The 27,868-nt window shown below is 41.0% G+C and overlaps 1 protein-coding gene and 2 pseudogenes across 2 annotated transcripts in view; 2 read left to right on the forward strand and 1 right to left on the reverse strand.

Moving 5' to 3' along the window:
* Positions 1-3,029: 3,029 nt before the first annotated feature.
* Positions 3,030-3,530, reverse strand: LOC129562824 (large ribosomal subunit protein uL23 pseudogene; annotated as a pseudogene).
* Positions 3,531-8,560: 5,030 nt separating this feature from the next.
* SNW1 (SNW domain containing 1) overlaps positions 8,561-27,868 on the forward strand; it is a 30,869-nt gene continuing 11,561 nt past the window's right edge. For both annotated transcript variants that reach the window (XM_055436054.2, XM_055436055.2), the window contains exons 1-7: positions 8,561-8,635; positions 13,482-13,635; positions 17,669-17,830; positions 23,832-23,927; positions 24,020-24,126; positions 25,041-25,145; positions 27,411-27,480. In XM_055436054.2, the coding sequence (XP_055292029.2) occupies positions 8,622-8,635; positions 13,482-13,635; positions 17,669-17,830; positions 23,832-23,927; positions 24,020-24,126; positions 25,041-25,145; positions 27,411-27,480 (708 nt within the window). In that variant the 5' untranslated portion in view covers positions 8,561-8,621. The remainder of the gene's footprint in view (positions 8,636-13,481; positions 13,636-17,668; positions 17,831-23,831; positions 23,928-24,019; positions 24,127-25,040; positions 25,146-27,410; positions 27,481-27,868) is intronic.
* On the forward strand, positions 12,985-13,105 carry LOC129563676 (U6 spliceosomal RNA; annotated as a pseudogene).

A 27,868-nucleotide genomic window follows, 5' to 3' on the forward strand; every position in this document is an offset into this window, starting at 1 on the left:
CTTCCCAACCCGGGGATCGAACCCAGGTCTCCCGAACTGCGGGCAGATTCTTTACCGTCTGAGCCACCAGGGAAGCCCAAGAATACTGGAGTGGGCAGACTGTTCCCTCTCTAGGGGATCTTCCCGACCCAGGAATCAAACCGGGGTCTCCTGCATTGCAGGCCAGTTCTTCATCAGCTGAGCTACCAAGGAAGCCCCTTAGGGTATAATATTGTACTACTTTTGCAATAGATTTGCCTTCTTCATTATGTTTTACTAAAATTGGTGTTAAAGTCAGTTGCTATTCCCTATATACCCCATGGGGTATATCGGAGAAGGCAATGGCAAGCCACTCCAGTACTCTTGCCTAGAAAATCCCATGGATGGAGGAGCCTGGTAGGCTGCAGTCCGTGGGGTCGCTAAGGGTCGGACACGACTGAGCGACTTCACTTTCACTTTTCACTTTCACACATTGGAGAAGGAAATGGCAACCCACTCCAGTGTTCTTGCCTGAAGAATCCCAGGGACAGGGGACCCTGGTGGGCTTCTGTCTATGGGGTCACACAGAGTCGGACACAACTGAAGTGATGCAGCAGCACCGTAGCATATACCCCGTGGACAGCAAGAGACTACAAATGATAGAAATGCTTCACAAGGATAGCCTCTGTGAAAAATGTGAGTACATGCTCAGTTGTGGCTATCTCTTTGTGACCCCCACGGACCGTAGTCCGCCAGGCTCCTCTGTCCATGGTGTTTCCCAGGCAAGTATACTGGAGTAGGTTGTCATTTCCTTTTCCAGGGGATCTTCCTGTGGGTTGTCATTTCCTTCTCCAGGGGGTCTTCCTCGCCCAGGGAGCTAACCCAAGTCTCCTGAGTTGCAGGCAAATTCTTTACCACTGAGCCACCAGGGAAGCCTGTGAGAAAAATGAGATATTATAAAAGGTCTTATCCACCCTTTCCTTTCAATCCTACATCCCAGATCTTGGTCTATATCTTACTGATTTCCCATGTTAATTATTTCAACCTTTTCCTCAGTGGCCTCCTTTGTGTTTCATCGCCATAGAAACCCATTCTACCATAAGAATCATCTTTAGTGACAGTTTCTAAAGTCTTCCTTCTGCTCCAAATTATCTGCTGAGTTAAATCTAAGGTTCTTGATCTTGTCTTCAGGACTTTCTCTAATTTTCTCCCCTTTTATTCTCTTTTTAGAAATAATACATTCCTGGAGCAGAGGTTAAAGCAGATCACTGTCAGTGAAAATATTAACTGAAATAACTAATATATTTACATAGTACTTTAGATTTGAGTAAAACATATTCACCCACATTACCTCAATCACTCTATGATAGATACATAGAGCAGGTAACATGATCAGCATTTTAAATTTGATAAAACTGGGGGCCAAAGAACTTAAGTATCTTGACTATGATAACACAGATTACTGGTGAAGCTATCGCTTGAATTTATATTTTCAGACTCCAGGTCATGCTTGGTACATTATACCATATGATCAAAGATCCAGCATTTACCAAAATTTTTTTTTCTTTTGGCTTATATCTTCAGACAGAACTCTGAGATCTCTCCCATGATCCTCTGCCCAGACCTGCTCCTTCTACACACCCTGCAATAACCCTGAAGCTGTGAATATGATGAGATATCAGTCCTGTGATTGTGTTGTTACAAGTTGATCTTAAAATAAGATTATCTGGGTGGGCCTGACCTAATCTATGAGCCCTATAAAAACAAGAGTTTTCTCTGGCAGATAGCAGAAGAGAAAGTCAGAGAGATGTGCTATATCTGGCCTGGAAGAAAGCAAACAGCCATCCTGTGAACTGACCAAGGGATCACGTGGGAAGGACGTGAGGGTGGCCTGTAGGAGGTGAGGATGGTCCTCCTCAATGGCACACTATGAAACAGGGACCTCGGTCCAACAACTGCAACAGCTAGAATGAGCTTGGAAATGGGTTATTCTTCAGCGCCTCAGCCTGATGAGGATCCAGCTCAACATTGTGATTTCAGATTTATGAGACGCAGAGCAGAGAACCCATGCGTGCTCTGCCAGCCTTCTACCTAAGAGATGTGAGCTCAGAGTGCTGTTTCAACCGTAGTGCTGTTTCAAGCCACTAAGTGTGTGACAATGTGTTCTACGGCAATAGAAAACAAATACATCTAATATTCCCTTTGCTGTTGTTTAGCTGCTAAGTTGTGTCTGACTTTTTTGTGACCCCCATGGGCTGGAGCCCGCCAGGCTCCTCTGTCCATAGGATTTCCCAGGCAAGAATACTGGAGTAGGTTGCCATTTCCCCCTCCAGGGGAATCTTCCCAACCCAGGGATCAAACCCACATCTCCTCCATTGGCAGGTGGGTTCTTTACCACAGAGCCCTTGCTGCTGCTGCTGCTGCTGCTGCTGCGTCGCTTCAGTCGTGTCCGACTCTGTGCGACCCCATAGACAGCAGCCCACCAGGCTCCCCCATCCCTGGGATTCTCCAGGCAAGAACACTGGAGTGGGTTGCCATTTCCTTCTTCAATGTGTGAAAGTGAAGTCTCTCAGTTACTCCTCTTAAAAAGCACTCATTTTATGAAACCACGTCTATGGGCGCTAGGAACCCAAGATGCGCTCTGAATCTCAGCGGGTACAAAGTAAATGTTGCCAACGCTGAAGGAGGCTGAGGAGGCCCTTCTCCCAGGTCAGGGGTAAGAACTAGACCAGGCACTTGTTAAATTTCATTTTTTTAACTTACAGTAAAACTGAATTTTTTTGGTGTACAGTTCTTTTTTTTTTTTTAAATAGTGAAAACTTTTATATTTGGAATTAGCCAGCTGGACTCAGTTTCAGTTCAGTTCAGTCACTCAGTCGTGTCCGACTCTCCGCGACCCCATGAATCGCAGCACGCCAGGCCTCCCTGTCCATCACCAACTCCCAGAGTTCACTCAAACTCCTGTCCATCGAGTCGGTGATGCCATCCAGCCATCTCATTCTCTGTCGTCCCCTTCTCCTCCTGCCCCCAATCCCTCCCAGCATCAGACTCTTTTCCAGTGAGTCAACTTGTCACATGAGGTGGCCAAACCCAATTTTGTTGGCAACATCCAAAGCATCATAGTCAGGAGCCAGTCGAACATATGCCTTCTTCTCTCCATCAGGCCTGATCAGAGTATTGACCTTAGCCACGTCAATGTCATAGAGCTTCTTCACAGCCTGTTTAATTTGGTGCTTGTTGGCCTTGACATCCACGATGAACACCAGTGTGTTGTTGTCTTCCATCTTCTTCATGGCTGACTCGGTGGTGAGGGGGAATTTGATGATGGCATAGTGGTCAAGTTTGTTTCTCCTAGGGGCGCTCTTCCGAGGATATTTGGGCTGCCTCCTGAGCCGCAGTGTTTTGGGCCGCCGGAAGGTGGGTGACGCCCGGATCTTCTTTTTCATGTGGCTGTGGACACCTTTCAACACTGCTTTCTTGGCCTTCAAAGCCGTTGCTTTGGCTTCAGCTTTAGGAGGGGCAGGGGCTTCCTTCTTCACCTTCGGCGCCATCTTCATGAAAAGGTGGTGTACAGTTTTATGAATGTTAGCATACGTACAGTTGTGTATAATCACCATCACAATTAGGATATAGAACGATTCCGTCACCCCCAACATTGCTTTGCAGTGGTCACGTGTGTCCCCTGCCCCTCATCCCTGGAAACCATTGATCTGTACTCTGTCCCTATTATTTTCTCTTTTCAAGAATGTTATAAATAGGGACTTCCCTGGTGATCCACTCCTTGAGAGTCTGCCTGCCAATCCAGGGACATGGGTTAGATCCCTGGACTGAAAAGAACTCACATCCTGTGGGGCAACTAAGCCCATGGCCACAACTGCTGAAGCCCGAGCGTCCAGAGCCCGCACTCGGCAGCAAGGGAAGCCGCCACAGTGAGCAGCCCGAACACAGCGACAGAGAGTAGGCCCTGCTTGCCACAGCCGGAGAAAGCCTGCACGCAGCACACAGGGCAGCCAAAATAAAAAATTAATAAATTAGAAAATTTTAAAAAAATGTCATAAATAAAATCACATAATACGTAATCTTTTGAGATTGGCTTCTTTCACTCATCATGATGCCTTCGAGATTCATCTAAGTTGTAGTATGTACCACTAGGTCTCTGAAATGGCATATTTTTAAATCTCTCTAGAAGTTTAAACCCTAGAGAAGAGTACTGAGAAGCAACAGATGTCGACACTAGAAGGGATGTAGCAGCAGCAGCAGGCCCATGCTGCCCTTTTACAGATAAGAAATCTGAAATCCAGTGAGGGTTGAGGGCTTGCCCAAAATTGTTTGGACACAAGTGAATGGTGAGAGAGATTCAATCTCCCTAGAACTCACATAACCCATTGAAATTTATGAAATGTGGTCAATGTTAAGACTCGGGGAAGAACAAGAATTATGGGAGCACAGAAAATAACCGTTGTATAAATTCCTTTCTGTTGCAAATGATCATAAACTTAAACTAGTTGAAAGCAACAAAATAATTTATTGGCTCACTTGGTTAAAAAAAATTCAGGGTGGTGTGGTCTTCAGGCACTGCTGTATCCAAGAACTCCCATGATGTTGTCAGAGGTCTCAACTCCATCAGCCTCTTACTCTCCTCTCGTTATCCTCTGGCCTCTCCATTTTGCATGGTGCCTTCATTCTTCCCTGCCATAGGCTCTTGCCTTATGCCAGGAAAGATGCTGTGCATGCGTACATGCTCAGTCATGTCCGACTGTTTACGACCCCATGGGCTACAGCCCGCCAGGCTCCCCTGTCCATGGGATTTCCTAGGCAAGAATACTGGACTGGATTGCCAGTTCCTTCTCCAGGGAATTTTCCAGACCCAGGGATGGAACCTGCATCTCCTGCTTTGGCAGGTGGTTTCTTAACCACTGAGCTACTTGGGAAGCCCCTAGGAAAGACAGATACTGGTAACTCAGGCCTACACCTGTATAGCATCTGATCCAAATGAAAGACATATGCTTTCTCTCCTAACTCCATTGATCAAACCTCCAGCAATTCTGTTTCCTTTACTGATTCCTCTCATATGCCCAACTTCTACACTGCAGAAGTCTGGCCTTGGACCACTTCTCTTCTGCATCTACACTCACTCCATTAGTAATCTCATCTGGTATCATGAATGTAAATACTATCTGTCTCCAAAGGTCTCCAGCCTTGATCACTACCTCCACAATAAAAGCTTGTATATCAACTGCCTATTTTATACCTTTACTTGGATATCTAACAAGGCATTTCAAATGTAACATGTTCAAAGCCCAATTCTGATCTTCCCCCACAAACGGAGCCCTCTCAGTTTTCCCATCTCAGTAAATGGCAACTCCGCCCTAGTTGGAGTCATCCCTGATTACTCTCTTTCATCAGTCAGTTCAGTCCAGTTGCTCAGTCGTGTCCGACTCTGAGACCCCATGAATCGCAGCACGTCAGGCCTCCTTGTCCATCACCAACTCCTGGAGTTCACTCAAACTCATGTCCTTCGAGTCGGTGATGCCATCCAGCCATCTCATCCTCTGTCGTCCCCTCTTCCTCCTGTCCCCAATCCCTCCCAGCATCAGGGTCTTTTCCAGTGAGTCAACTCTTTGCATGAGGTGGCCAAAGTATTGGAGTTTCAGCTTCAGCATCAGTCCTTCCAATGAACACCCAGGACTGATCTCCTTTAGGATGGACTGGTTGGATCTCCTTGCAGTCCAAGGGGCTCTCAAGAGTCTTCTCCAACACCACAGTTCAAAAGCATCAATTCTTTGGCACTCTGCTTTCTTCACAGTCCAACTCTCACATCCATACATGACCACGGGAAAAACCATAGCCTTGACTAGATGGACCTTTGTTAGCAAAGTAACATCTCTGTTTTTTAATATACTACCTAGGTTGGTCATAACTTTCCTTCCAAGGAATAAGTGTCTTTTAATTTCATGGCTGCAGTCACCATCTGCAGTGATTTTGGAGCCCCCAAAAATAAAGTCTGACACTGTTTCCACTGTTTCCCCATCTATTTTCCATGAAGTGATGGGACCAGATGCCATGATCTTCGTTTTCTGAATGTTGAGCTTTAAGCCAATGTTTTCAATCTCCTTTTTCACTTTCATCAAGAGGCTTTTTAGTTCCTCTTCACTTTCTGACATAAGGGTGGTGTCACCTGCATATCTGAGGTTACTGATATTTCTCCCAGGAATCTTGATTCCAGCTTCTGCTTCTTCCAGCCCAGCGTTTCTCGTGATGTACTCTGCATATAAATTAAATAGGCAGCGTGACAATATACAGCCTTGACGTACTCATTTTCCTGTTTGGAACTCTCTTTCATACCTTACGTCAATTCCATCATCACAATTTGTTGTTTATACCTCTGAAATAGGTCCAGATTCCAACTTTGCCTTATCATATCCACTACTAACTCCTTGCCTAAGTCATCAGCATCTCTCCCCAAATTATCTTAAAAGTTACCCACCTGTCTCCCCGTTTCCTTCCTTGCTTCTTGGAGTCCATTTTTAATGGATAATGATCTTCTTAAAACGTAAGTCAGACCAAGTTTATTCTCTGCTCGGAATCTCCAATGTAATTGCTATATGCTGTAAAGGAGTGATCTCCAAGATATATTAAAAAGTGGAAAAAGCAAAGGGAAGAAACATGTCTATGTGTTCTGATCGCTCAGTCGTGTCTGACTCTTTGGGACCCCATGGACAACAGTCCATGGAATTCTCTGGACTGTATTTATCTATAAACTGTATAGACCCCATGGACTATAGAGTCCATGGAATTCTCCAGGCCAGAATACTGCAGTGGGTAGCCTTTCCCTTCTCCAGGGGATCTTCCCAACCCAGGAATCGAACCCAGATCTCCCCCAGGTCTCCCTTTCATTTAACTCATCAATCCTTTCATTTAACGTTGTCGCCCCCATTTTGGAATGCAAATGTCTTCTACATTTGGGACCACAACAAAGGAAATTAGATTAAACGGGGAGTAAAATAAAGTGCACAATTTAATACTATTAATATTATTATTGCAAATAATACTGCACAATTTCACTCATCTCACACGCTAGCAAAATAATGCTCAAAACTCTCCAAGCCAGGCTTCAACAGTATGTGAACTGAGAACTCCCAGATGTTCAAGCTGGATTTAGGAAAGGCAGAGGAACCAAAGATCAAATTGCCAACATCTGTTGCATCATCAAAAAAGCAAGAGAGTTCCAGAAAAACATATATTTCTGCTTTATTGACTATGCCAAAGCCTTTAACTGTGTGGATCATAACTAACTGTGGAAAATTCTTCGAGATATGGGAATACCAGACCACCTTACCTGCCTTCTGAGAAATCTGTATTCAGGTCAAGAAGCAACAGTTAGAACTGGACAGGGAACAACAGGCTGGCTCCAAATTGGGAAAGGAGTACATCAAGGGTGTATATTGTCACCCTGCTTATTTAACTTATATGCAGAGTACATCATGCGAAATGCCAGGCTGGATGAAGCAGAAGCTGGAATCAAGATTGCCGGGAGAAATATCAATAACCTCAGATATGCAGATGACACCACCCTTATGGCAGAAAGCGAAGAGAAACTAAAGAGCCTTTTGATGAAAGGGAAAGAGGAGAGTGAAAAAGTTGACTTAAAACTCTATCATTCAGAAAACTAAGATCATGGCATCCAGTCCCATCACTTCATGGCAAATAGATAGGGAAACAATGGAAACAGTGACAGACTTTATTTTCTTGGGCTCCAAAATCACTGCAGCCATGAAATTAAAAGGTACTTCCTCCTTGGAAGAAAAGCTATGACCAACCTAGACAAGCATATTAAAAAGCAGAATTACTTTGCTGACAAATGTTCCTCCAGTCAAAGCTGTGGTTTTTCCAGTAGTCATGTATGGATGCAAGAGTTGGACTACTAAGAAAGCAGAGCGTGAGAGAATTGTTGCTTTTGAACTGTGGTGTTGGAGAAGACTCTTGAGAGTCCCTTGGACTGTAAGGAGATCCAACCAGTCCATCCTAAAGATCAGTCCTGAATATTCATTGGAAGGACTGATGCTGGAGCTGAAACTCCAATACTTTGGCCACCTGATGTGAAGAACTGACTCATTGGAAAAGACCCTGATGCTGGGAAAGATTGAAGTTGGGAGGAGAAAGGGATAGGGAATGAGATGGTTGGATGGCATCACCGATTCGATGGACGTGAGTTTGAGTAAGCTCTGGGAGTTGGTGATGGACAGGGAAGCTTGGTGTCCATGGGGTCGCAGAGTCAGACACGACAGAGCGACTGAACTGAAATGAAAATAAAGCGACTTAAAAGGTATCTCAACTTCGTTAGTATCTTGCTTAGGGAATGCTCTATCGTGCCATAGTATAAAAGCGATGCGTTTTGCTTTTCCCTAACTGATTCATGGGGTCGCAGAGAGTCGGACACGACTGAGCGACTGAACTGAACTGAACTGAACTGAAGCGTGTATCCCAGAACTCTGTTTGAGAATAGAACCGAATTGTAGTCTTGCTCAGAGAACTACAAGTCCCAGAAGGCCGTTCGGCTAGGGCGCCTGCGCACCGCGCGCTCCTTCCTTTCCACAGTTCTCCGCCCGGGAAAGGCCCGCCCCGCGCGGTGCTGTCGCTCGCGCTGGAAGAAGCGGAAGAAGATGGCGCTCACCAGGTGGGTTTGTTGATTCGGGTCCTCTATACGGAAGGGTCTGGGAGTACCCACCTTTTTCATTTCTCTGCCCACACTCTCCGGGCCGTCACCCGACTCGGGCCACAGAGCAACTGTAGGCCGAGGCCACGGCTGGGCCCTCCTGCCGGCCGCCTGGACGGCTAGGCCTCGCCGAAGCTGGGGTCTTTCCTCAGCGGCTTCCCGGGTTGACTTCGTCCCCTCACTGGGGCCGAAAGCCGCGGCGTGGCCAATAGGTGTGTGGCCTGAGAGACCGGGGAGTCGCGCGTGTTTGTCGCCGGAGCGTCTTGCGGGTGTGGAGGGCCCCGCCTCTGGTCCGCGGCTCGGATGGGGGTGTGTGGAGGGCAGGGGCTTATTTGGACGGAGTGGAGCGGGCGGGAGACGGCGACTGCCTGGCTGGCTGTTCGCCGAAATCTTTTCTTCTGTTTCTGTCCGAAACCAGGACTCCTGGGGGGAAAAGGGCGGGGGGGAGCGGCACTGAAGGAGATTTAAAATCAAAAGCTACGGTAGTGGCCGCTGTCTGCTAGTTCGCGCCGCTGCCCGCACTTTTAACTTTGGGCCTTTTTAGAATTTCTTCCCGTAGATAGAACCGCGTACGATTTTTGCGGTTCCCGGTTGCCTTAGCAACTGCAAGTGATTAAAGTGGTCCCCGCGTTTAAGGAAAAGATGCTTAAGGAAGAGATTCCAAGGAGTTACGTAACTCCGACCTTGCTGCCCCATCTAAGTAGAAAACTTTCTACGCAGACGAACTGCAACGGGAAAAGTTGAGTGCCCAAGAGGGTAAAGAAAGGAATCGCGTTAGGACATCTGTCTCAGCTCCGCTGACACTCTTCATTCTCCTAGTTCGCCTTTGTCTTGGCTGATGACCGTTATGAACCCTAAAAATATACTTGGATGAGAGATTTATTTTGGGTGCCTTGCTCTGTCCTAGAGTTTGTGTGTATACAGAAGGAAATCTGGCAGTCTTTGGCAGCAGGGAAGATTGGGGTACAAGGCCTACAGATATGAAAGGAAGAATAATACAGAATGCTTATTATGTAGTACTAGCCTGAAGTGCAAAAAGAATTAGATGGAATGGGCTGAATGAACTGGGGCGTTTTCTTTAGTAAGTGTTGCAGGCAGCAAACATTCGAGTGAGTGCCCTCCAGGTGGGAGGCAGTGTGACAGACTAGTAGTGTTAGGAGGAAAGACTTTGTGGAAAAGATGGAATTGAAAAGGACACAGCAAAAATACCAGAGATCTTGTCGGTATTGGGTGCTTAAAATTGCAGTAGCAGAGTGCAGTCATTAAATAGCTTGTCTTGGGGACTTATATAGCTTTCTGATTTTGCGCAGTTTTAGCTGATTTGATTTCTATAGAGAGTCTCAAGTTTCCAGGTGAAGTGTTGTTATCTCTAAGATCTCCCAGAGATTCTTAACAGCTGCTGCTAAGTCACTTCAGTCGTGTTCGACTCTGTGCGACCCCATAGACGGAAGCCCACCAGACTCCCCCATCCCTGGGATTCTCCAGGCAAGAACACTGGAGTGGGTTGCCATTTCCTTCTCCAATGTGTGAAAGTGAAAAGTGAAAGTGAAGTCGCTCAGTCATGTCCGACCCTTAGCGACCCCACAGACTACAGCCAACCAGGCTCCTCCATCCATGGGATTTTCTAGGCAAGAGTACTGGAGTGGCTTGCCATTGCTTTCTCTGTTCTTAACAGCAGAGACTAGTAAAAAGGAAAGGATAGACTAAGATGTCTCCACAGTGGCTCTATTGGCATTTTGGGCTGGATAATTCATTCTTGTATGGGGCTGTCCTGCCTATATTAAGATGTTCATGAGTATCTTTAGCTTGTACCCAGTAGATGCCAGTGGCATCCCCACCCCTTCTCCTCCCTCTACCTCACAAGTTATAAAAAAATGTCTCCAGATGTTGTCAGATATCTGCTGCTGCTGCTGCTGCTAAGTCACTTCAGTCGTGTCCGACTCTGTGTGACCCCATAGACGGAAGCCCACCAGGCTCCCCCGTCCCTGGGATTCTCCAGGCAAGAACACTGGAGTGGGTTGCCATTTCCTTCTCCAATGTGTGAAAGTGGAAAGTGAAAAGTGAAAGTGAAGTCGCTCAGTCGTGTCCGACCCTTAGCGACCCCACGGACTGCAGCCTACCAGGCTGCTCCATCCATGGGATTTTCTAGGCAAGAGTACTGGAGTGGCTTGCCATTGCCTTCTCCGGTCAGATATCTGCATTGTAGTTATTTTGCCCCCAGTTGAGAAATATGAGGTAGACTTCTGCTCACTTAAGCAGCCTACCCCTACCATAGAAAAGTACCTCATGGGATTGTCATCCTTTATAGGGAACAGCAATATTAAGACCCTCTGGAAGGCTAGGATGTGTTCTCATTATAATCCAGGCCAGATTACCTGTTTACTAGGTTGTCCAAACTCTACCTTCACAAGCTGCCTGCCTTTTGATCATTTTAGTGACTAGTTCTTCCAACAAAAGGTAGAAGAGAAATGAAACCTAATTAAATATTTTGGCTTCTTTGTTTCTGACTTTGTATCCCTCTTATGTGTTAGTATACATGGTTTACTGAAAACTGCTATGGTGTAAGCCCAAAATGTTGTGATTGCTTTCATTCATTTGCTTAGTAAATTGCTTGTATTGGATTGCATGGGTTGAAAGTCTCCTGTGTGTCAGCTAGTGTTGCTATTGAGTCAGTCAGGGAATCTTCTTACCCTCAGAGTTTATATTCTAGGGAAGACAGACTGTAGGAGTAAACAAATCAATAACACAATTTCAAGTAGTAAGTACTAGGAATAAAATAAAGGTATAGAGAGTGATGCAAAGAGCAGGGTGGAATGCTGTTTTGGTCAGGTAACAGCTGTAGGGAGGTATAATTGAGCAGGGACAGGAATACTAAGAAGCAAGCACTAAAGAATCTGATGAAGAGTTTTTTTAATAAGTAAATAGAATACCTATGGGCTTCCCTGGTGGCTCAGAGGTTAAAGCATCTGCCTCCAATGCGGGAGACCTGGGTTCAATCCCTGGGTCGGGAAGATCCCCTGGAGAAGGAATTGGTAACCCAGTCCATTATTCTTGCCTGGAGAATCCCATGGATGGAGAAATCTGGTAGGCTGCAGTCCACGGGGTCGCAAAGGGTCGGACACAACTGAGCGATTTCTCTTCTCTTAGAATACCTATGGCAGTGGGAAAGCAGATGTAAATGTACAGAGATGATTTGTTTAAAGAAAGGCAGTAAGTTTGTCGTGACTGAAAAATGATGAGTGCAAAGGGTAGAGTGAATTTATTTCTCTAGCCAACATTTAAGTAGGCCCTATTGTGAGCTAGTTAGGCAATGCGTTAAGAGTTAAGGATTAAAGAAACAGAAAGTGTGATTCCTACCCTCTAGTTGCCCACAATCTAATGAGAGAAAGAAAGATAAATCGATAGTGATTGCAGTACAGTAAGACAGATGTTGTAGTAGTGGTGCGCAGAGGGTTTTGTGAGCGCATAGGTGAAGGGCAACTGACTTACACTGGGGGAATTGTGGAACAGCTCCAAACAATCAGATATTTATGGAACACACACTGAATGGTAGCCAGACTCTGTGCCACGTTGTTCATGGGTGGTCTCATTTAATACTTACAACAGCTCTGAGAGGGATAATCTTTTGGTCCATCATTACAAATGAGAAAACTGAAGTTCAGAGAGGTAAGAAACTAATCCAAGTTAGTGTGTGGCATGGATAGCTTCTGAACTCAGAGTTCTTACCATTACATTACCTGATTCTCCAGACTGGATTACATTCTTCGACCTACGCTGTTGAAACACTCTGTACTTTTTCTGATCACTTAGTATAATTGGTAATTATGGATTTGTGTGATTTTGATCTCTCTCTGCAGCACGCATCTATCTTAGTTCATCGTCTCCTTTCCTACCTAGCACAATGCCAGCACCCCAGCAAACAATAAATATTTTTTTTAATAAATAAGCTCTGCTGCTTATTCAAATATTCTTACTAGCCAAGAATCACAAAGGGACCCTAACTTTTCCATTGGGTATATTATTTACATACTGGAATCCTTTTGTGGTACTTTGGTATATCTCTGTAATAACTTTTATCATACTTAAAAGTTAAGAATGGTTAAAACCTCTTAAGTTTTAAATTACATTCAAAACTAGATACCCTTGGGAAGACGCACTTAAATATGCATCTCGTGTTTTCTTTCTTTTTTTATCCACTTCTTTGTTACTTTCAGTGCTAATACTTATTTTTTTGTATTGATGCTAAAATAGTTAAACATAGGAAGCATAAGGGTAAAATAGTTAAAAATAAGGAGCATAAGAATAGTAAAGTGCTCGGTTCAGCAGCACATGTACTAAAATTGGAACAATACAGAGAAGATGAGCCTGGCCCCTGCATAAGGATGACACGCATGAAGCGAATATGAAATTCGTGAGGCGTTTCATTTTTTTTTAAGGGGTATTAAAGACACTAAGAACATCGTATTCTAGAGAGTTGAACCCTCAGTAATTGAGAAAATTTACTTGTTACAAGACAAGAAATGTGGAGGCATAAAAAATAATGGTTTATTGTGTGAAATATCTGTTAATTCTGGGCACTGGTTGCCTGCATCCTGGTCAGATATTTTTACTGTATGTCTCTTGAGTACTTATTTCTTTTCCAGGCATAATAAAGCAACAAACATTTAACCCTGCCATAAATCATTGGAAAGTTTGCTCTTTTGCCCAAAGGAAGAAATATAATAGGAAAATAGTGTTTGATGGCCAAATTGCAATGATAAACCGTAAGAGTTTTTAAAATTCTTACTTTTTTTGTCTTTGTTTCTAGCTTTTTACCTGCACCTACTCAGCTGTCTCAGGACCAGCTTGAGGCTGAAGAAAAGGCACGGTCCCAGAGATCACGACAGACCTCACTGGTCTCCTCCCGAAGAGAGCCTCCCCCATACGGTTACCGGAAAGGCTGGATACCTCGGTTATTAGAGGTAAACGGTTTTGCTGAAATTTATTATAGCACCTTTATAAAGTAAATGTAAATCCTAGAACCATTGCTTATGAGTTCCAGTGTGATAGAGATGCTGGTTGTGAGCTCTCAAGACATGTACTTCTCTCAGAAGATTGAGCTTTTTGTGCTTGCTTATTCTCACTGCTTTGTGATCACCAGAGAAGTATACCAATGTATGTCTCTTCTGTCACACTGTTGCTCATGTATAGAAGAAATTAACCTACCCTTTATAAATTGGGACTTAGAGTATATGGACGGAGAAGGCAATGGCAAGCCACTCCAGTAGTATTGCCTAGAAAATCCCACGGATGGAGGAGCCTGGTCTGTAGTCTGTGGGGTTGCTAAGGGTCGGACACGACTGAGCGACTTCACTTTCACTTTTCACTTTCACACATTGGAGAAGGAAATGGCAACCCACTCCACTGTTCTTGCCTGGAGAATCCCAGGGACGGGGGAGCCTGGTGGGCTTCCGTCTATGGGGTCACACAGAGTCGGACACGACTGAAGTGACTTAGCAGCAGCAGCAGTGTATGAACAATAATGGGGAAGTAAGAGAGAAAAATGAAAGAATGGTTTCATGTTCAGGTACCTTTCCCTTCCCCTTCCCTGCGTGCACAGTGCCACATCACCCTGAAGAAACAGCTCTTCTCCAGGGAAAACTCTGGCAGCATTTGCTTTTCTGATTTCTTTCCTGTTAGTTGTAGTGGATAGAACACTGACAAGAAGATTCTTTTTATTAATTTTTTTTTCCTTGTAGCTGTGTTCCTTACTATTTGTGTGACTCTGGACAGATCCTAAGCTCTCTTCCTTTGTTTTCTTATCTTCAGTAGGAAAAGGTACAGCTTAGATCAATTTAGGAGAAGGTATAAGAGACAGAATTTGATGGTTAATTCAGAGGCAGTGAGGGAGAAGGAGGAATCTGAAATGATCTTTTTTATGTCTGTAGCTTGATCGCAAAGAACAAACTTTGTTAGCAGCACTTACTCTCCTCATTACTCAGGATCTTGTACATCAGTTCAGTGCATGTTCCCTTCCCTAATTCCAGGGGCAGACTGCCCGTGCTTGATCACCTTTTTTACCTAGGGAGAAATGCAGACGCTTGAGGCTTGCCTCCTCAAGGCCTCTTCCTGTTTCTTCTCCATCTTCCTATTTTCATTTTGACTCCTACAAATTTTCCTCTCCACTTCCCAAGGGATATATTTGCCCTATTAAAAATCTCGGTGCCTATTCATATGTACCCAGTTATTATAATTTTATCACTTTGTTTTGTTCTGTCTTTACATGGTTATAATTTTGCTTCACGAATAGGAAGGCTCAAGTCCTAAACTTTTTTCATGTGCCTCCAAGTGGTGATCATGGAACTAATTATTCATTGTATTGAAATATGTTGCTCAGCACCTATATAAAAGCAACTGTATTCTCAGCCTCTCTCCTTTGTCATTATTCCTGCCTGCCACGTTCTTTGTACAGCCTAGAAGAGGAACACTCAGCTAAATCATGTCTTCGAACATATTCCCTGGTGGGTTTTTTTGTTTGGTTGGTTTTTGCTCAACTATCCTGTGATGTTTATTAATTCTAGTGTCTGAAGGCCAGCCTTCTGACACCTCTGAAGGTATTTTTGTTGTTGTTACTTTTATTTTCACTGATAATATAATTTGTGAGAAGCAGAGCAAAATAAATTATTATCAAGGAGGCCGTAATGCTGCCTTGCTGCTGCTGCTGCTGAGTCACTTCAGTCGTGTCCGACTCTGTGTGACCCTTTAGACGGAAGCCCACCAGGCTCCCCCGTCCCAGGGATTCTCCAGGCAAGAACACTGGAGTGGGTTGCCATTTATCTGGGGCAAAAAGGTAGTACTTGCCATTTTCTATAAGACTGGAGTGTCTCTTTTAAGGGATTAGAGATAGTTTGTGTTTGGCCTCTCAGTAGATTAGAGTGAGGATGGCAGGCTTCACCTACAAACAACAGAAATCGCATCCTTACTTGCATTTCAGCATCAGGACATTTAGTACTGTTGGAGGAGCCTGGTAGGCTTCAGTCTGTGGGGTCGCTAAGGGTCGGACACGACTGAGCGACTTCACTTTCCCTTTTCACTTTCCACTTTCACACATTGGAGAAGGAAATGGCAACCCACTCCAGTGTTCTTGCCTGGAGAATCCCAGGGACGGGGGAGCCTGGTGGGCTTCCGTCTATGGGGTCACACAGAGTCGGACACGACTGAAGTGACTTAGCAGCAGCAGTTTTTAAAAGCTTATATGACTATCATAGGATTCCTGTATCCTGGTGGAGCCAACCAGTTTATTTGAAAATCAAACCAAAATGGCCAGGTGATGGAAATACTGTGAATGCTTCTTAAGGAGAGTGAATATTCTGTGGAAGAAAGCATTTTGTTCTAGTTTTTAAAGTAAAAGGTATGATTTTCTGGCAAGCTGAATGACTGCATAATGTCACATCTACAGTCCTGAAGTGCTTGTTATAGTTGAAAAACTCTAGCAAATCTGAGCATATGTCAGATTGATGGCCTGGGTACAGGTAGGACCATTCTGGGGAATGTTTTAACTATTTTCTGCCTAATTTACAAGAAAACATCTTCAGCTCTATTATTTGTTTTAATAGATGTCAAACCTTTCTTTAGCAAGTAAGCATGTTGTAACTAGAAAATTATATATCTCGGATCTAATGGAATATTTCTTGAAGGAGGAGGACATATAAAAGTGGCTATTTTCATAAATTTTTTCATCAAATCCCCTCTAAATGACTAATATTAATATATTTTTCCTCTGATTTCTTGCCCTTTCTTGAGCTAAGATACTTCAGTTTAGTAGGAAATGTAAAGGCTTTTGGAGTCAAAAGATATGGGTTCCAGTCCCATATCTATCCGTGAGACCTTGGAAAAATCACTTTTAACTTTTCTAAACTTATTTTTTCCATATGAAAATATGAGGTGTTGAAGAAAAGTTTTAATAAGTTACTAAGCAAATATTATTAATCTAATAAAACTTTAATGTTCATATGTTAACTTGAATGATAGACCTTTTTTGTAATTTTAAACTTCATTGACAGACAGCTTATCTCCTTTAGAAGTCTTAATTCTGTCTTCTAAATAATTATATATAATCATCATTAGAAATATGGTATACTCATTTCTGGATGCTTCCTATTTGCTTTCATGGAGCACTGAATAAATAGTATCATGTTCTTAAAATCTGAAGAAGAAATATAATTCTTTACTTTTTCATTTTTTGGCTGTGCTGCACAGCTTGCAGGATCTTAGTTCCCTGACCAGGGATTGAATCCAGGCCATGGTGGTGAAAGCCTGGAATCTAATCACTAGGCCACCAGGGAAATCCCCAATTCTTTACATTTCTGCTCTAATAGCTTGACCTGTCTTTCACTAAGAAAATTATGTATGCTAAAATGAAAAATCTTTTCCTTATACTAAACATTTTGCTTAATTTCTTCCTGCCATGTACTTAAAATCCAGATCCTTGCCATGATCTAGCAGCTGTTTCATGATCTGATGTTTCTTGTCTGCCCATACAGACTTACTCACTTATGTGTCTGCACCTCTGCCCTCAATAAGCTACAGCCCCACTGGACCTCGTTTCCTAGAACATGCTGAGCTCAGTCTTGCAGCAGGGCCTTCACACTTGCTGTTTAATCTGCCTAGAAAATGCTTCCCTCAGATCTTCCCATGACTGATTTCTCATCATTCAGGCTTTACCTCATACTACCTCTTCACAAAGGTTATCCAAGCCACACTATCAGAAACAGCCTGTCTTCCCAGCCCCTTTATTGCTTTCAAGGCATTTATCACAAGCCAAAAATTATGCTGTTTATATCTTTGCCCACTAAAATGTACACTCCATAAGATCAGAGACTCCTGCTTTGTTTACTGCCATTTCTCTAGCATCTAGCATAAGGGCTCAGTAGTTAACTGCTGAAAGAGTGACTATATCTTAAATCTCAAATTACTATTATTGAACATTCTTTTTATTTCTCTTTATTTATATAGGATTTTGGAGATGGAGGGGCTTTTCCAGAGATCCACGTGGCCCAGTATCCCCTGGATATGGGACGAAAGAAAAAAATGTCAAATGCATTGGCCATTCAGGTGGATGCTGAAGGAAAAATTAAGTATGATGCAATTGCTCGACAAGGACAGTCAAAAGACAAGGTAACCCTCTCATTGATATTTTTCCCCCATTGATAAATATTTTGTGAGAAGTTTTTTTTTTTTTTAATCGTGTGAAAATGATAAATCTTTGGCCATTTAGTTTATGTTAAAAGTATCATTGAAGTATGCTTAGGCTAACTGAAGATGACTTCATAATAGTATGAACAATATAATATGGCTTCATAACAGCAATGACTTTTTCCTTAGAAATTCCTCAAATTGATGATGAGTTTATATATATTAATACTTAGGGAGTCCATGTATTTGTTTTACATTTTAAAAACAATTCTTGTTTCCCTTCCAGTTTTATTGAGATATAATTAACATACAGCATCATATATATAAAAAAAAGTTCTTTTATAGTACTAGCTTTTTAAAGTGCCAGTAAATTTTTAAAAGTCTACAATTCTGGCAATCCTAAAAAAATCTAAATTTAGTTTTGTCTATAGTCTTTTCTATTTCTCTTCCAAAATACATACATACTTAATTATTTTAATGGTTTGTTTGAATAGAATAAATCACATAAACTTCTTTCTCCCTTGATTAAGTACAAAACTGGCACTTGCTAGTTTTAGGATGGCCCTGCTTACAAAGTAATCCAAAGACCAAAAATAAAATTTATTTAAAATAATCTCATCATAGAGCAGCCACACCCAGAGCCAAGGAACTGTTTTTAAGACCTAGTTTTTTTTCTTATAAATAAATACTCCAAATAGAGATAAAAGACCTCTTTAGAATTGAATGTATTGGGGACAGTGCCTGAGAACACACAGTACCTATCTTTTGCTTCTTCTCTCTCCCCCAAACATGCTCATTTTACTCTCTAAGACAGCACTAATGATATATCATTGTTTGCTCCTCCATCATGACTGCTAGTTTAGGGGGAGAACAATTATGCACTCATGCAAATTTATATCTCAGATTTCATCTGGGCTCCCTTGATGTTCCTCCAAGCTTAACTCCTACTCTTCCCCATCCTCTCTCAGTTTAACAGGTGACTCCCCATCTATTTGCAGATAAGACTGTTGGAAGAAAATTGTTGGCTTTCTTTATCTTGCACCTGCCTTTTTGTCTTGACTGTTCCTTTTGTCTCTATAACAAATCTCCTCCTATCTAAACCTAATCTTGCCAAGTGTATTCTAGTGTATCCTAGATCTCATCTCTTCCCCTTTCCTTTGTAACTTCACCTTTACATGTATTCCCACTTTAAGACATGTATGTGAGTATATATACATATACACACATACATGTCTTTTTTAAAAAGTAAATGAGATTTTAATTCTCATAACTCCCATAGACTTGATTTTTTTTTTAACTTTTACTGTTTTAAAGTACATAGAGGTCTACTTCATTAAGAAAAGTCTACATAGATTTTCATGGTGGCCTTGTGCCCTAATTGTTTTTAAACATGGAAAATTTCCAGTTTTTTACTTTTGCAAGCAGTGCTTTAGTCAAGATCCATATATAACCGTCTTTTTGCACATCAGTATTTTATATAACGGCTTCCCTGATGGCTTAGGGATATAGAATCCACCTGTCAGTGCATGAGATGCAGGTTTCATCCCTGTGTTGGAAGGATCCCCTGAAGAAGGAAATGGCAATCCACTCCAGTCTTCTTGCCTGGAGAATTCTATGGACAGAGAAGCGTGACAGGTTACAGCCCATGGGGTCGCAAAGAGTCAGACACAACTGAGTGACTATCACACTAACACTTTTTCTGAAGCCACTAAGGAAGCACAGTCCATTCCTACAAAAGAAAAGACAGGTCCCTATACATGCAGAACACATCCTGGAAATTTATCCTGTACCAAAGGCCTTATTTGCCTTTGTTTTGGTGCATTGCTATTTCTTTGGAATGGTGACTATTCTTTACTGATATGTGCTACCTTTCCTCTTATTTATTAGGAAAAAGCAACATTTTAGGACAATAATTTGGCGTTGACAGTTTGTGTAATTTTGAATGAAATATACTTTTAGCCCATTTAAAATGTATATTTGTGATTCTTTTGTATTGGAAGTAGAGTAGAAATGTTAAAACTGAATTGTTTATTTTTAGATTTCAGTATTCTAGCCAAATAAGGTCTCCAAAGTATTTTTCCATATACGGTTAAAGCCTTGACATGTCTGTCTGTAGTGCAGCCACTGGAAATGAACCCTAGACTAGTAGTTCATAGGAGTACCACTCTCAGGTTCATACTAATCCTAACTCGAATGGGGGAAGCTATACGTGTGTAGGAGCGGGTGGTATGTAGGAAATCTCTCTACATCCTGTTCATTTTGCTGTGAACCTAAAATTGCTCTGAAAACTGCTTTTAAATAATAATAATAAATAACCGCAATAAAGATTTAAAAAAAAGAAGACTGGGTCACTCCCTGAATTGAGTAGAAAGATACTAAATGGAGTGACTACTTGGATGGGGGCTATATGATGGATTTATTTCCTTCATGCTGGAATTTATACCCCTGGAATATACATTTGAATTCCTTACACACTTCTAATAAATATGTGCATTATTTTTTTTTTTGAGTAGATGGATTAATGTATAAAGTTTTTGAATGGATTTAATAATTCAACATTATGCGTTGGTATTTGGAGGAGGGGGACACTTCTTGCCTGTTTGGGACTGTCTTGAGCGTTGAATTATGTTTAACATCACTGGCACTATCTATTAAATGCTAGCAGTGCCTCACCTGCATCCCCACCATTGTTTTAACCAAGAACACTTGACATGTTTTCAAAGACCCTGGGAGGGGAGTTGGAGCTGTTAGCATTGCCCTGTGTGAAAGCCACTGATTTTTCTGTGGTAACAGGAACTGGCTTACTAAATGTGCAAGATAAGATTTTCTAAAAATTCATTATTCAGGATGCTGATACGCAGGGTCCTTGACCTAGGATGAAAAGGTTTATTGGATTACTGAATTTGTACTGTATTGTAATGATTTCTGATTTATATCAGAGGGATCTGGTATTCTTCAGAAACCAGGGACTTTTCACTGAAATATTAATAGTGAAAGAGCAAGAATGGAAAATGCTTGGGACTTCCCTGGCAGTTCAGTCTTTAAGACTCTGAAGTTCCACTGTAGGGAGTGAGGTTCCATCCCTGTTCAGGGAACTAAGATCCCATGTGCCATGTGTTGTGGCCAGAAAAAAAGAATGGAAAATGCTAGCTCTAGGTATAAGAGGTGAAAAAGGCAAGGTTCCAAGGGATCATATTCTAGGGCAGGTCTAAGGTCATTGATCTCTCTAAATGTAAATACTCTGTATAAGACTTAATGGTAGTTAGAGTGTATGCTAAGAGTTCTCATCACAAAGAGAAAAGCATTTTTCTTTTGATCTATATAAAATGATGGATATTAACTAAAAAAAAAAAAAAAAAAAGACTTAATGGTAATACAAAATTGGGAAAGAGAAAAAAATTTACCGTCAACAGAACTAAATCTTTTTTTCGTCCAGTGGTGACTTCAATGGTAAATCTTAAAAAGTGTTTACATTTTTCCACCTGAAATAGTTATATAGGAAATGTTACATATATGATATTACCTAGAAGAATGCCTTCAACCCTCCCCACCTGAAAAAAACCTCCAAACTTTAACCCTAAGATAAATTTTATGTTGTTACCTTGTTCATAATATATCACAAACGATAGTAGTGTTTTGATATAACCAAAAGATAGTGTGTTCTTTCTACCTCTGAAACGGTAGATATGTTGACAGGCTTATCTTTTTAGTCAATCCAGTCCTTTGCCTGTTTTCAGTCATAAAAAAATTCTGTTTCACAGATGAGTTACTGCTTTATCTTGTTCATTTGTGCTCATTTGTGCTCCTGATACCTTTGAAAGTATATTGTATTTTTCAGATAATCCTCCCCAGTCCCTTTGTCTCCTGAGATATGAGTTTCTTCAGCACATTTGGTTCTCAGGCAATAAAAATTTGGGGTTTTATAGTTAATTACCTTGGAGGAATCTCGCTCTTCAGATGTCCTTCACTTAGCTTTGTGAGATGCTAGAATCTTATTGATGCTCATTTAAAGGGTTATTAACTTTGGAATACCCAAATAAGAAGCAGCAAATGGCTCTTGTATGCTAAATTAGTATTGAGACTTTATGTTGAGCATGTATGACTATGAGGGAGCCATTTACTTAAAATCCTTTCCTGTAATGACTGCTGTATAAAAGTAGTTAACTCTTCATAGTTTTGGTAGTATTTTCCAGAGATTGTTATATAACTTTTAATTCTTAAGATATAGATTTTTCCATCCTGAAAAGGTATTCAATTTTGAGGTCAGTTACTGGCTGTGTGATCTTAACGCACTGAGCGTTGCTTTTCTCACTAGAGTGAGCTTCAGAGCACCTTCCAAAATGAACACTGAGAGAATGGTGACGCTGCTGCTGCTGCTGCTAAATCGCTTCAGTCGTGTCCGACTCTTTCCAACCCCATAGACGGCAGCCCACCAGTCTCCCCCGTCCACAGAATTCTCTAGGCAAGAACACTGGAGTAGGTTGCCATTTCCTTCTCCAGTGGTGACACTAGTAGCTCCCATATCAATAAACATGTTTTGTGGTAAAGTATCTGTACTTCTTACCTGCTCCTTCTTCTCATTCCTGAGAAAAACAAGCTAGAGATTTTGGCCTATATCCATGATGCAGTTTTTCCAGGAAATCAGAAGCTTATATAAAACATTCTGCAATCTCAACATGCATACAATCACCTTTAACACAGAGTATCTGTAAAAATCATACATTCATTCATTTTTATAAGAACTATTGACTGAAAGCCTCCTGTGGACCAGGCGTTGTTATAAGCACTGGAGATACTTTAATGAATAAGAGATTCCTCATCGTTGTGCACACCTCATAGGGTTGATACAAAAAGTTAAATTCGTTTATATGTATATATATAACAAAAGAACAGTGGCACAAAATATCTGCTTAATAAATGTTAGCTGTTTTGTTATTACTTTAATGGCAAAGACAAATATTTAAAATAGATAATTTCATACTGTGAACAGTGCTTTGAAGACAGCAAACAGAGTTCTGTGACACCAAATGATTGGATGGGGAGGAATTGCTCCTGTAGCAAGGGTAGTCATGGGAGGCCTCCCCCTTGCATGCGTGACCTTTGAATCAAGACTCAGGTTGAGAATCCAGTTGAAGAACTAGGAGCAATATTCTATAAAGGCCCAGAATTGGGGGAAAGCAAGTTATTAAGTTGTCCTTTCTCTGTATGTGTGTTAAAGAATGCCTAACTCAAGCATCAAAATCTAGAATGCTGCTTATTTGTTAAATTTCCAGTACCTCTATTTTTCTATAAAATCTGCCATGTAGGTTATTATGGAAGTATTCAAGAAGTATACACGAGCATGAAAGTCGGTAATATTCTATTTGGCAGCGGCCTACCGATCAGAAAACAGTCCTAAATGAGTGTGAAATAAGGTGTGTGTATAGGTGTTTTTTTTTTCATGGAAGAATGTGGTCTGGGTTTTTTGACCATGTCTTATGTTCATTTTCTTATCTATGCATATAGATGATGCGATAAAAGACAAACATTACAAGTAGGGCCAGGTCAATGAAATTTTTTAGGCCCACTGAATTTGGAAATTATTCACTAACCTGACTTAAATTCCAATGAGCTTGTAATCCAAGATAATAGTGCTTTAGGCAATTTATATCATCATTAATTTCAAGTCCTAGTGAGCCTCAAAAATAGGGATCACTGATGCATAAGATTTTGTTGGCACAATTTATTTGGATACTGACTTGATTAGAGGATCTCAAATAATTTAAATGCATGAGGTCAGAGGAAAATTATTAGCTTTTATAGCCAGGGCAGCAATTTGTGTATATATTTTAAGCTTCCTTGGTTTTAAAATCTAAAAGACAAAATCTGTGTCCTAAATTTATAAGTGTGCTGAGAGGACATTTTGACTTCTGAAATGACTTAATGAGGTTGCTTCTCTTCATTCTTTGCTTTTCTTAAGCCTGCTTGTGTTTGAACATTTTAGGTCATTTATAGCAAGTACACTGACCTGGTTCCCAAGGAAGTCATGAATGCAGATGACCCAGACCTTCAAAGACCTGATGAAGAAGCCATTAAAGAGGTAACTGGGAATTGATACATGTAATTATTTTAGATGAGTTTTTACATCTTCATTAACTTTCAAAGCACTTATTGTGGCGTTTCTTATTTCAGATAACAGAAAAGACAAGGGTAGCCTTAGAAAAATCTGTATCGCAGAAGGTTGCTGCAGCCATGCCAGTCCGAGCAGCTGATAAACTGGCTCCTGCTCAGTATATCCGGTATGAATCATGCCTGGAGGTTTTAGCTTCATGTTGGAAGTGACTGGAGTTGGGGGTCCTGGTATTCTTTCACTACCCTTAGTCACAGTTATAAATGCAGTTTTTTGAATAATTACTTGATGTCTGTTGATTCTTAGTGCAAATGGTAAGCAGAATTTTTTAAGGTACCCGCTTTTAAGATATTAGCTATTATGCTATTTTAAAACTTTTTTTTACTTTTAGAAATTAACAGTTACACAGTATATAATATAAACCACAGTGATTATAGTTTTCTATGTTAAAATTATATGTGTATAATATCTATATAATATTAATATATTGGAAATATTATATAATACTACTATAATTATTTGATAGTATCCTATAAATATTAATAATGTATTAATATCATTTATATAATAATAGCCATCCTTATAATACTTTTAAATTTTGAGGAATTTCACTCAACTAAATCTTTATGTGGAAAGATGATTCACATATAGATATTAAGGAAAAATTCAGAGCTGGTAGGGCTGCTGCCATTATCTTTCTGTTTTATAGCCTATGATTATTCAGAAACTACTAATTTTAAGTTGCTTGCTGAGATATTATATTTTCCTCAAATGCATACTTACAAAATAGGTGCTATTTTCTAGACCTCTTACTATTTGAACACGGTACTTAGCGTGGTTCAAAATGGACTGTGATGGATTATTTGCAAACTAATACAACTCTAGTTTACATTCTGCTTATAACTCTGAGTTGCTGTTAGTTCTCTTATCTCTGTTACTATCTGCTCTGCCTAAATATTACTGCAGTTTTCTATTACTGCTTTGTGAGAGAAACTGACAGTGTAGTCCAGCTTAGGATTTTAATAGAAGTAAAATACCTGTTGAAAACTTAGTTACATCTTTAGTTTCATCTACATTCCTTAGATACACACCATCTCAACAAGGAGTGGCTTTCAACTCTGGCGCTAAACAGAGAGTTATTCGGATGGTGGAAATGCAGAAAGATCCAATGGAGCCTCCACGGTTCAAGTAAGTGGGTGGCTTCATGAGAATTCACCACTATTCCAAAAATAAAAAAAGATATCAAAGGAGGGAAATGTCCATCAGCATATAAATGGATAAACAAAATGTGGGGCATCTATACATGGAGTGCTTCCTTGGTGGCTCAGCTGGTGAAGAATCCACCTGCAATGCAAGAGACCCAGGTTTAATCCCTGGGTTGGGAACATCCCCTGGAGAAGGGAAAGGTTACCTATTCCAGTATTCTGGCCTGGAGAAGTCCGTGGACTGTATAGTCCATGGGGTCGCACAGAATTGGACACGACAGTGACTTTCACTTTCATACATGGAATACTATTAAGCCATAAAAAGAAACAAACTTTAATACGTACAGTGACATAGGTGAATCTCAAAAATAATTATGCTGAGAAGCTAGACCAAAAACAAGTACATACTCTATGATTCCTTTTATATAAAACTCTAGAAAATGCAGACTAATCTATAATGACAGGAAGTAGATCAGTGGTTGCCTGTGAGGAGGGAGGGAGTATGGATAGGAGACGGAAAAAGATCCATAGGCAAAGAGGCGTGCAGAAACTTGGAGGTGATGGGTATGTTCAGTATTTTAATTGTGATGATGATCTCACACAAGTAAATTGTGTTTACTTGTGTCAAAAGTTAATTGGATTGTACATTTTATGTATAGTTAGTTGTACATTAGTTGTGCCTCAATAAAGCTGTCTTTTAAGAAGGCAAAATATTATTATTTGATGAAAAGATGATAATACGGTGGAGGTGAAGTGGGTAGTGATGATGATGACATAGTTGGTTGTGTTTTAATAATTGTTGAAACTGAGTGGTTGTTTTAAGAAAAACAACTTTTGAGGAAAACAGCTTTTTCCCCCCAAGTTGCTGCCTAGGCATGTTGCAGTACGATGACACTACTCCCATGTAGAAACTGGACATTTAAATTGGGACTTGCATTGAGAATGCCAGTCATAAGTTCCCACTTTGCCTTTCCCAGGGAACATTTTTAAATGTAGTTGGCTCTTCATGTCCACAGGTTCTGCATCTGCAAATTAAACCAACTGCAGATTAAAAATAGTCAGGAGAGTTTTCCCTGGGAGTCCAGTAGTTAGGACTCTGTGCTTCTACTGCAGGGGACAAGAGTTCGATCCCTGGTTGGGAAACTAAGATCCTGCATGCCACATGGCGTAGCAAAAAGGGGAAACAAAAAATTCCACAGTTTTCAAAAATGAAAACTTAAATGTCACACCCACCACAACTATTTATACAACATTTACGTTGTATTAGATATAATATAGAAATGATTTAAAGTGTAAGGAAGAATGTGTGTAGTTTATGTGGAAATACTACTCCATTTTGTTTAAGGGACTTAAGCATTCATGGGTTTTGGTATGTATCGTTGACGTCCAGGAACCAGTCCTTGGATACCAGGGGACTACTATAACCACTTAGAGTTAAGTCCCAGGAAACGTTAGACTCCTCTGTCCCAGCCAGCTAGGTGTTACTACCCTGCTCTCTGTCTCCTGCTCACTTGTGGCTTACGACAGAGGATTGTTCTTCCTCTAGTTCTTTGATCTCTCCTCACTCCTCACTTCTGGGGTCTTTGAGTGAGTGAGTGAGTGAAAGTCGTTTAGTCGTGTCCGACTCTTTGCGACCCATAGACTACACAGTCCATGGAATTCTCCAGGCCAGAATACTGGAGTGGGTACCCTTTCCCTTCTCCAGGGGATCTTCCCAACCCAGGGATAGAACACAGGTCTCCCGCATTGCAGGCGGATTCTTTACCAGCTGAGCTATCAGGGAAGCCCTCTGGGGTCTTTAAGTAATAATAAATTATTAAATTTAAGTAATATTATTTAATTAATTAATAATAAATTATTACTCTGGGGTCTTTAAGTAATAATAAATCTTGTGACTCTGCTTCATCGTGTGGCTGTATTAAAACTGCACCTTAAATTGAAATGACCCAGTTGGGTTTCACTTCTCCAGAGTGGGAGCTTGGATGCTGAGAGGGCTGTCTGAGGACCCTGTGTGGGTGGCTTGTGTCCCTTTTTCAGCAGGTCTTAATTTTCACATTCTTGATTGAATACACCCGCTTTAGCTTCTCAACACATTGCTGTATAATAGATGGACCTTCGTTATACACTCTTGTTTTTGTGTCTGTTTAAAGCTTTATGTAATAAAAAATGAGGAGGGAAGACTTTAACTTACTGACTGAAAAGGAAAAATATATATCATTCTGTGGTTGTGCTTTGGTTTATCCTTCAGGATTAATAAGAAAATTCCTCGGGGACCACCTTCTCCTCCTGCACCTGTCATGCATTCTCCTAGCCGAAAGGTAATCTTTGCTCTAGTTTAAATTCTTTTTGTATTCATGATTACTAATTTATAAATAACCCCCTATAGAATAAATTCTAGATGCCTATATTACTTTTCACCATATTGTTTTCATATATTGTTTCTTTAGCTTGTTTTTCAAAATCAAATAGGGACCCACTCAAGACTGTAACATGTGGTTCCATAGTATGAGAATGTATGTAAAATGTTAGCTGTTAGCTTTATGATTAATAACCTAACTCCTGCTTTTAATGAAATGAAAAGCGTCTGCTGTTTGAAAAGATGTTATCATAGTTGTAGGAAGTAAGTTCCTGGGATCATTAGGTCTGTAATTGATAGTCCAAGTGACTTTTTTTAGGTATATTTTATTACCCAGCTAAAAGAAAAAG

This window comes from Moschus berezovskii, chromosome 9 (assembly GCF_049115385.1).
Source record: "Moschus berezovskii isolate FMDL1 chromosome 9, NW_MosBer_1.0, whole genome shotgun sequence".
Taxonomy (NCBI): domain Eukaryota; kingdom Metazoa; phylum Chordata; class Mammalia; order Artiodactyla; family Moschidae; genus Moschus; species Moschus berezovskii.